The 10580-nt window shown below is 37.2% G+C and overlaps 1 protein-coding gene across 6 annotated transcripts in view; it reads right to left on the minus strand.

Moving 5' to 3' along the window:
* The window catches only part of fam131ab (family with sequence similarity 131 member Ab), an 18670-nt gene extending 8644 nt beyond the window's left edge, over positions 1-10026 (minus strand). The window contains exons 1-2 of one of the 6 annotated variants that reach the window (XM_065280333.1): positions 9846-10026; positions 2097-2230 (exon numbers count right to left, since the gene is read on the minus strand). Coding sequence is in view for 2 of the 6 variants with exons in the window: in XM_065280329.1 (XP_065136401.1) it covers positions 2097-2230; positions 7340-7400 (195 nt within the window). In the remaining 4 variants the exon portion in view is untranslated. Of the gene's footprint in view, positions 1-2096; positions 2231-7335; positions 7637-7774; positions 7901-9845 lie in introns of those variants that run through there. The other 5 variants (XM_065280330.1, XM_065280329.1, XM_065280332.1 and 2 more) reach the window with 5 other exon arrangements.
* Between the last annotated feature and the right edge of the window lie 554 nt (positions 10027-10580).

Below are 10580 nucleotides of genomic sequence, written 5' to 3' on the forward strand. Positions count from 1 at the left end.
TGGTCCTGGATTTAGATTTTTGCTCTCAGTAATTCACATGGTTTGTGTCAACTGAGTTTGATTGAAATGCAAAGCTATTCTTGCCCAAAAAAGCTACAGTCAACATGCTCTACAAAACATTCAGAGCTCCAACACACATGAGAGAAACCTCAGACAGAGAACTGAATTAATGTGAAGGCGGCAGATGAATTTTATAGAGCGTGGAAAGAACAGGTCAGTTTGATATTGAACAGCAAACAACACATCTGTTTGAGAAGCAATGGATTCCCAACGTAACCTCTGGTGTACTAATGACTAAAATATCCATTACGATTAATCGCAACTGCAGCATAAAAGTTTTTGTTTACGTCATATATGCATGTATTGTTTATAATAATTATGCATAGACAAATACACACACTTACATAATAAAAAAATATATAGCTATATTTACGTATATATTAAGTATTCATATTACTATATTATATAAATTAATATGTAAATATTTCTTAAAGGGACACTGCACTTTAAAAAAAAAATGCTCCTTTTCCATCTCCCCCACGAGAGTCAAACATTTGATTTTTACCGTTTTGGAATCCATTCAGCTGATCTCCGGGTCTGGCGCTAGCACTTTTAGGATTAGCACAATCCATTGAATCTGATTAGTCCATTAGCATCGGGCTAAAAAAATAACCAGAGAGTTTTGATATTTTTTCTATTTAAACTTGACTCTTCTGTAGTTACATCGTGTACTAAGACTGATGGGAAATTAAAAGTTGAGATTTTCTACGCCGGTATGGCTAGGAACTATACTCTCATTCTGGCGTAATAATCAAGGACTTTGCTGCTGTAACATGGCTGTAGCAGGCGTAGTGATATTACGTAGTTCCCGAAAATAGTCCCCTTGGTAACTCTTAATAGCAGGGGACTATTTTCAGGCGCTGCTTATGCTGCGTTCCAGGCAGGTTTTTTAACCCGTGAGTTACGACTTCAAAACCACGACTCACGACCTTATGCGTTCCAGGCAGCCTGTAACTCGTGTTTTTACAACCTTCTACCGGTGAAAGTGCACTGGAACGGCAGTCAAACCCGTGACTTCCCACCCGTGAACTCGTACTAGATCGATGTACTCCCAGTTCAGAGTCGTGAGTCGTGGTTTTGAAGTCGTGAGTTACGGGTTACAGGTTGCCTGGAACGCAGCATTAATATCATTGTGCTTGCTGCAGCCATGTTACGGCAGCAATATTTTTAAAAAAGTGGAGTGTCCCTTTAAACGTATACATGCATGTGTGTATTTAAATATACATAATTATATTATATACAATACTCACACATATTATGTAAACTTTAATTTTTGCAAATGATTAGTTGTGAAAAATCATTACACTTTTATTTTGCAAACGATTCGTTTTGAAAAATCATTAAACTTTTATTCTGCAAATAATTAGTTGTGATTAATCGTTAAAACTTTTATTCTGCAAATTATTAGTTGCGATTAATTGTTAACACTTTTATTCTACAACTGAAAGTTGCAATTAATCGTTACAACTTTTATTCTGTAAATGATTAGCTGTGATAAATTGTTATGCAGCCCCTAATCATCGCTGTCAGTGAAATACTGTGTAAAAACACAGAGAAATATAAACATTTATGATCCTGCAGTTATGTAAAGACACCCTGTGGATTATTTCACTGCACATTAAATAAACACATTACTGCTGAAAAACACATTAAGAATTAATTGCTAATTACTCTAAATGACTTGTAAATGATTTGAAAATTAACTAGTGAACATTAATAAAAACCTAGAGCAAGGAACCAGGTTAAAATTAACCCTCTAATGACTCTCGGGTCTAATGACACTTGGGTTAATGAGGCATCATTATCAATCCCAGAAAAGACAGAAAAATTATTTTTCATTCTAATTCAGACAGTTCGGTGCGAAACACGTCATCATATGAATAAAAATAGTTTGTGGCCCACTTTCTAACGGACTGAGTGGACACAGCGCTCGTCCACATTCAGTAATGGGTGAGTAACAGGAGGGGATGGTGAGCGTTTCCGGATACTGAGAAATAAAACGGATACAGAACAGATTGAGAAGGGAACTTTGGCACCTTCAGGTAACGCTCGGCGTGCCCAAATGTCTCATACAGGCCGCTCGCCAGACTCGTCCGTGTGTTGCCCAGGAGCACGAGGTCGGAGTACGAACTCCTCGGACTCCAGTCCACACGCAACCTGTCACCCGCCACTGTGGGGTAAAGACAGAAGTCTGACCAACTTAAAATCCCATTTACTACTGGGGTAACCAAAATACCTCATTACTGCTGATGTATATAACAAGGTGACATGACAGATCATCTGGTCACCCTGATATATAAGTTTCGAGAGACTTGATGTCTCCGCTATTAAACATATCATTTAATTTATTATGATGGCAGATGAGGGGATATTTACTGTGCATCTCTGTAATGCACTCATGCATCATCATGCAACAGCTTACTGCCAAACACAGAGCACCGCCATGCTGTTTAAATTTCTCTCAATTTCTGATTTTCTTAAAATAACAAAAAATACCCAAAGTTAGGTTCATGGGATTTAATAGCAAGCATAATTGTGCAGCAGATTCCCTTCATGTTTTCAGTCCAGCAGGTCACAGATCAGCACTGCTGTGTTATGATGTTTGGTCTAAATGTGCAGTTAATGACATGCAGTGTGCACCAGACTTTATGGCCGCTGTCAATGATTTGGTTACGTGAGACTCGTTCATACAACACTCTTTCATTGGTTCTCTCATTTCTGACCCATAATCCTGACTGAATGACACTAATCAGCACCACAGGAGGCATCACGCTGTCACAACCAAATGTCACACTTATCACGCACCTCTGATGTCATTTCCTGCGTGCATGTGTGGGAATATTTGCATGTGTAAATTCATGAACACTTCCAACTCATCGCATGTACATCTCCAGGTCAAAAGATCTTCTGAGCTGTGTTCGGATCTCAATGTGAGTCTTATTATCTGACCTGTGGAGAGAACTAATGTCTCATCCATGCAGACGGTCACAGTGAGAAATGAAACCGTTTTGTTGGTCCATCTTTCAGTCTGGACTCCAGCGGCGGTGTACCTTTCTCTTGTGTGCACCAATTAACTTAATGGATGAATATTGTGACACCTGTGAAAAACATCTTCAGGTCATATTTCACTCCAAACTCAAGAAACAAAATGTGATCCTGGACCACAAAACCAGCCATAAGTCACACGGGGATATTTGTGGCAATAGCTAAAAATACATTTTATGTGGGTCAAAATTATAAATTTTTTCATGCCATATTAGATATTAAGTAAAGATCATGTTCCATAAAGATATTTTCCTACCGTTAATATATCAACATCTATTTATTTTTAGTGATATGTGCTACTAAGGACTTCATTTGGACAAATTTAAAGGCAATTTTCTCAATATTTAGATTTTTGGCATCCTCAGATTTCAGATTTTCAAACAGTTGTATCTCAGCCTATCCTAACAAACCAAACAAAAAAGTAACGCAAAGTAACTTAAAAGTAACATAAGGATTACTTTCTATGAAATGTAATAACGTAACGCAATAAGTAACGCAATAAGTTTCTTTTTTGAGGAGTAACTTAATATTGTAATGCATTATTTTCCCTATCACTGCTTATGGCTCCAAACTGTTTATAATATATCTCCAATGCATCTGAAAATGCAATACTATTACCTACGAGAGCAGCATAATAAATATGGTCACACTGCTGTGCTGACGACCACAGATTTTCCCTCTGCAGTTGGAGGTCAGGGTAGCTATAAAGAGGGTCTTGTCTATATGGTGATATACAGTATACGTTCAACTACCTCCACTGTTAATATCGTCCGCAGCCACAACCTCGGATGCCCTTGTGTGGAATTGTGTCCCATCAGGCAACATTAAGAAGTAATGCAAGAAACACCATGTTTGAAAAACGATCATCCATCACCATATGGACAAAACCCTCTTTATTGCTACCCTGACCTCCAGCTGCAGAGAGAAAATCTGACGAATTGAAAAATTAAAGTTTAGTTTCATTTTGTTGTTTTTGCATTAACATTGTATGGTCTGAAAATCGAATTGTTACGCATTACAGGGACCCTTATTTATTCAAATTTCAGATGATGTAAATTTTATAAAATTGACACTTTTGACTTGAAAAAGTATTTAAGTACTGTAAAGCCTTTCTGAAAAATTTAGCATTATTGGATGTGAAAAATATACATTAGGCAGGCTACATAAGTTGATTTGTTTTCAAATGTATCATCATATTTACATGGACGCATTTGGCAGATGCTTTTATGCAAAGCAACTTACAGTGCATGCGAGCTAAACCTGGGATTTGAACCCATGACATTTTGTGCTATTAATGCAATGCTCAACCAACTGGGCTATAGGAACACAAGGAAGTTATGTTAATAAACGGCATCTTAAATATTTTTAAGATAATATACAAGAAATATAAGCTTCATTTTCCTTATACAAAATAGATTTTTTTGGGGAGGGAGTGAAATATGACCTGAATATGTTTACATAAGATTGTATTTAATTTCTCTTTCTGTGTCTCTATAACAGATCTGATCTGTTGCATAAAAGAGTTTTATAATAGCTCTGTCACAGACTCGCCCATATGATTTAACAGACACTTAGTTCAAGCTGGGTGACCCAAAAACCATCGGATAAATGAGAAGCTGACAATTAGCAGAAAAATAAAGTTACAGCCTTAGAAATGTACTGTATGTAATGTACCAACACACGCTCCTCTATACCATATCCAATCCATCTGCTTTATAATGTTCAGGACACTCCGGGCCACCGGCGGACCAGGCCATCTGGGGCCGGCGTGTGTCTGACCTCACTCAATCTCAATATGAGCGTGTAACCTCGAAGTGCTGTTTGACTTTTACGTTTGACAGTGAAGCTTTTTTATGCGCTGACGAGTATGTGTGCTGATAACTGTACCGAAACAAATATCCTACACCCTTGTCTTCACGAGGAACACTGTATGACTTATAAATCATCAAGTTCTCGGGTCAAAACTGACACAATCTCCCAACAGCATTGCTTTTAAAGAAGATGTTGGCGTAATAAAGTACGTCTATATGCAGCAGAACAGATAAGGACAAAGTCAAGCAAAGACAGTCAGATAAAAGCAGGAATGAGCGCTGAAGCTCAGAGAGATGCTGAGGGAATCATCACTGACTTGAGACTGTACAGAGGTCAAGTGGACGAGAGGAAAATCTAACCTGTTCATTTTCTACAGATAAACGTGTCAACAGGGTTGAACCCGAACTCTTTCACAGTAAGGAGGTCAAACCTTAACCACTCGTTTACCTGCAATTAACAAGACACTCGTGGTGTACGGCCCGAGGTAATGATGTGTGCCCGGTATCCTGATATCCCATTAATAATTACAGCACAAGATCGGAGGTGAAAATAAATCTGAGGTTGTTTGTTTGGGACTCTCAGAGTGGAACGGCATTGTAGTTTTTTTCCGTACTCGTGTGAGGAAACACTTGATGGACAGACAACATCTTAATGTCTCCTGAACTAAAGAAGAACACAGTGTTCAAATTTTGTCAAAGATTATGGGGTCCCTCTAGATAAGCAGGCTAACCCCCTCCCCATCATTATAGGGTCGCCGTGATTTTACAAAGTAAGATGTGGTCCAGGATCAAGATTTTTTTGTTGGTCCTGGATTAACGTTTTAATAAAAAATGACCCTTTTTACACTGTAAAAAATGTTGCTGTAGTTATGCAGCTGTTTTCCAGTAACTTACTGTAGATTTAAATGTATGTTATTTACGCAACAGTTTGTTTAAAGTTAAATGAACATTAAACATTAACAAGTCTTAATAAAACTATAAAATAACAGCCTCATGCAAAGCATTTGGGACCCAAAATCTATTTTTTCCTTCAGATTTTGTTTCCCAGAATGCTAAATCTACAGTAAGTTACTGGCAAACAGCGGCCAGTTTTAACAGCGTACCCATACAGCAAAAATATATTTTATGTAATTTTAAATATTTTTCAAAATATACAAAAAATGGACAAAAAATATATTTGCTGAAAATTGTTTAGAAAAATGTTTAAAAAAGTATGTTTCACCAAAACATATTTTTGGCCATTTTTGTATATTTTGAAACATATTTAAAAAAATATATATATTTTAAAGCATTTAAATTCACATTGCACTGAAAGAAAAACTTTGTTTATGTTACAAACCTGTAAACATATAAGGTTTGAAAAGGTTAAAAGTAAATATTCAATTGTAAAATTATACTTTATAAACTTATTATTAAAATATATCTATTTTTTCTGTATTGCTTGTAAAGTTAAAATTGTATTTGTTGACCTGAAATATATGTTAATATGTAGGTTAAAACTAAATATATTTTCAAATTAAGATATTTATAATTTTACTTTCTAAAATAAATACTATTTTAAATTTGCCAGAGAAATTTATTTTTTGCCATATGGGTTACCAATTTTACCCCTCAAATGATTGTGAAAAAATAGTTTGAGAAGAATTAAAAACCCCTAACCCAGTCCTAAATCTAAATCTAACAATCTGTCAATTCCTCCAGAAAACAACATGAGGTGCACTTGAGAGTTTATATTTATTTCAGAAATATTTTGGATTAGTTTATTGCGAAATTGGAACAAATAATAGACATTATCGCTTTGTGGCAGCGCAGCACAAGAATTTTAAATTTATGTTGTATTTTCATTTTAATAAAAACCAGGGGACCCCCTTAATTATATTTTTGTGCTTTATAGGGGGTCTGGGACCACCCCAGCCCTCCCCCCCTACAATTCGAACAGTAGTTTAACATACTTGTTAGCTGTAATTGTCAACAGTTTTTCCCAACACAAATTTTTTGTCTAATGTGAGCACACAGCTCCATCAATAAGACTTAAGCACACCTACATTATTATGAGTAAATATTATGTCCACCATTGACATTGATCATAATTCATGTTTATATTAAAACATGACTGAAAGACTCACCAGTAATCTCTTAATAATAAAAGGTGCAAAGGTCTATTTATAATGATGTCATAGAAGAAGAAATTTTGGCTTTACAAAGAACCATTTAGTCAAAGTTTATTTTCTTTTAATGGCACTTTACAGCCAAAAATCATTAATCTCTGGAGTTTAGCTTCCTGAAGCAGTTACTGTATTTATCTATTATTTTACAAATGCATTTGTTTTGTATTGGTTTGGGTTTAAATGTAACTGGATGTGTTAAATGTATAAATCTAATGAAGAACAAAATATAAAGTACGCATGCACACACTCACTCACTGCTGTAAACAACCCTATAGATGTAGACGTGGCTCGTTCCACTTCTGTTTACATGCGGCATGACTCACGTACGCTGCACAAAAGCTCTGTAACCGGATCCATGTGAGAGAGAAGAAATAATCTACAGCATGCTAAATGAGCGCTGAAGCGGTTTAAAATGCATCTGCATGCGCAGGACGTCCACGTTCAATGTTTCTGCAGTGAGGAAAACCTCTGTAATCTGATCTGATCATTCAGTCCCATCCACTCACACATAATGCAGATCAGCATCCATGCAGTCCCTGTAAATCAGAACTGTGTGTGTGTGTGTGTGGGCTGCGGTCTGCAGGCTCAGGTTACATATATATAAATAAATATATATGAGTGCTCTGATGAGATCTGATCTCGACTCTTTCTCATGCGCAAGGGAGGAATAACAGAGAGTGAGATTCTCACCTACTGGTGTTCTGGAGGCGACACAGCCCATGCTCCAGGTAATTATGTGGCAAAAAATAAACCATAGAGCTGTATAGACGCAATGATGGAAGCTCTCGCTCCTCTCTCTCTCTCTCTCTCTCTCTCTCTCTGATCCTGCACGCACTTCTTTTACAACTCAAGTTGCTGCACTGCTGAGGCTCGCAGGAAAACCCCTCTGCTCTCATAAACACGTGAAGAAGACTAAACCGCTGTTCACTTAAACACCTGAAGACTTAACCACTGTTCTATTAAACACCTGAAGACTAAACTGCTGTTCTCTTAAACAAGTTAAGACTAATCCGCTGTTCTCTTAAACGCGTGAAGACCAAATCATTGTTCTCTTACACACATGAAGACTAAACTACTGTTCACTTAAACGCGTCAAGACTAAACCACTGTTCACTTAAACGCATCAAGACTAAACCACTGTTCACTTAAACACGTGAAGACTAAACCGCTGTTCTCTTAAATGCGTAAAGACTAAACCGCTGTTCACTTAAACATCAAGACTAAACCACTGTTCACTTAAACACGTGAAGACTAAACCACTGTTCTCTTAAACTCGTGAAGACTAAACCACTGTTCACTTAAACACGTCAAGACTAAACCACTGTTCTCTTAAACACGTGAAGACTAAACCACTGTTCCCTTGAACACGTGAAGACTAAACCACTGTTCACTTAAACGTGTGAAGACTAAACCGCTGTTCCCTTAAACCTGTGAAGACTAAACCACTGTTCACTTAAACACGTGAAGACTAAACCACTGTTCACTTAAACACGTGAAGACTAAACCACTGTTCACTTAAACACGTCAAGACTAAACCACTGTTCACTTAAGCGCATCAAGACTAAAGCACTGTTCACTTAAACACGTCAAGACTAAACCACTGTTCACTTAAACGCATTAAGACTAAAGCACTGTTCACCTAAACACGTCAAGACTAAACCGCTGTTCCCTTAAACATGTGAAGACTAAACCACTGTTCACTTAACCGCGTGAAGACTAAACCACTGTTCTCTTAAACACATCAAGACTAAACCACTGTTCACTTAAACGCGTGAAGTCTAAACCACTGTTCACTTAAATGCTTCAAGACTAAACCACTGTTCACTTAAACGCATCAAGACTAAACTACTGTTCACTTAAACGCATCAAGACTAAACTACTGTTCACTTAAATGCATTAAGACTAAAGCACTGTTCACTTAAACACGTCAAGACTAAACCGCTGTTCCCTTAAACACGTGAAGACTAAACCACTGTTCTCTTAAACGCATGAAGACTAAACCGCTGTTCTCTTAAACGCGTGAAGACTAAACTGCTGTTCACTTAAACACATGAAGACTAAACCACTGTTCACTTAAACGTTTGAAGACTAAACCACTGTTCACTTAAACATTTGAAGACTAAACCACCTGAAGACTAAACCACTGCTCTCTTAGACATGTGAAGACTAAAGCGCTGTTCACTCAAACGCGTGAGGACTTAACCACTGTTCACTTAAATACCTGAAGACTAACTACTGCTCTGTAGACATGTAAAGATTCTTGCTTAAATATAAAGTAATGCTGAGTTAAGGCATATACTAATCATAAACTAATAAAGAGTCATTATTAACTACAACTTGTCTCATGACTCAACACGTGAATTCATTGTTTATTAATAAAACATTAAAAACATGTCATGTTGTATTTAAAGATGACTCTTCGTTAGTTTATTATCAGTACATAAACTTAACTTTACTTCACTTTAACATGTGAAGATTTAACCGCTGTTTTCTCAAACAAGTGATGACTAGCCGTTCACTTAAACATGTGCATTAAGTTTGTGTTTAATTCAACAAATGTGGATAGACACCCATTCAACCCGCTATTTTCTCATATGCAAATATATTTATTATGTAAATGTAAGCATAATTTTCGTTCTTCAAACCACATGCAGACTTAAGAAAATATGTTTGCATTTTACTTAATACTATTGAAGCTTACTGTAGATGTGTATGTTAGTGTTTGTTTAGTGAGGTGTTGCTGTATATCTGTGTATCTCACCTCGGGATGGACGCGAAGGTTTCAGCACCGCAGCAGTTGGACAGCTCTCTTCCGCACGGGCACGCGCGCATTGGCGTCGTTCGCTGCTCAGTTCCGTTCACAGACACACACAACAAACCGGTGTGAACACACAAACAGCCCTCTCTTCCGTGTGCGTGAGAACTGAAAAACACAAGCAGGCGGAAACTGCGTTTATAAAGCAACCATGCGGTAGACCCCCCTCACTAAACCATAGGATGCGCAACGAGCTCTGATTGGACAGATCCTTTGCCGACCCCGCCCACAAGACTTCAACTGGAGAGAGAGAGAGAGCGAGAGAGAGAGAGAGATTTTTTCTCATCAATCAGACACACAGAGATGATTTATCTCACTATGTCAAATCTTTATGTTGAATGTTGGTCTCCTGTTTACACTCAGATTAAAGAGCTTCATCATCTTCATCTTCAATACAGACACTTGACTTATTCAGAATGAAACCTTTTATAACACAAACATGAAAACAAGATGCACAATCTGCTGCTGAGATTTTGAGGTTTATCATAAGAATAAACTTCATGTTCAGATTTAAACAGGTTTATGTGTTTCGGATGTGCAGAAGACACAAGGAAAAACAGATCATACAGAAACCATTTGAGACCACAAACCAACTACCAACACAATAAGGTTTAACTGGATTACACAACATTAGAAAAGCAAGACAGGGCTGTCCTTCAAATGTGTCCTACAACTATTATT

The sequence above is a fragment of the Paramisgurnus dabryanus genome, chromosome 8 (genome assembly GCF_030506205.2).
Source record: "Paramisgurnus dabryanus chromosome 8, PD_genome_1.1, whole genome shotgun sequence".
Classification (NCBI taxonomy): Eukaryota; Metazoa; Chordata; class Actinopteri; order Cypriniformes; family Cobitidae; genus Paramisgurnus; species Paramisgurnus dabryanus.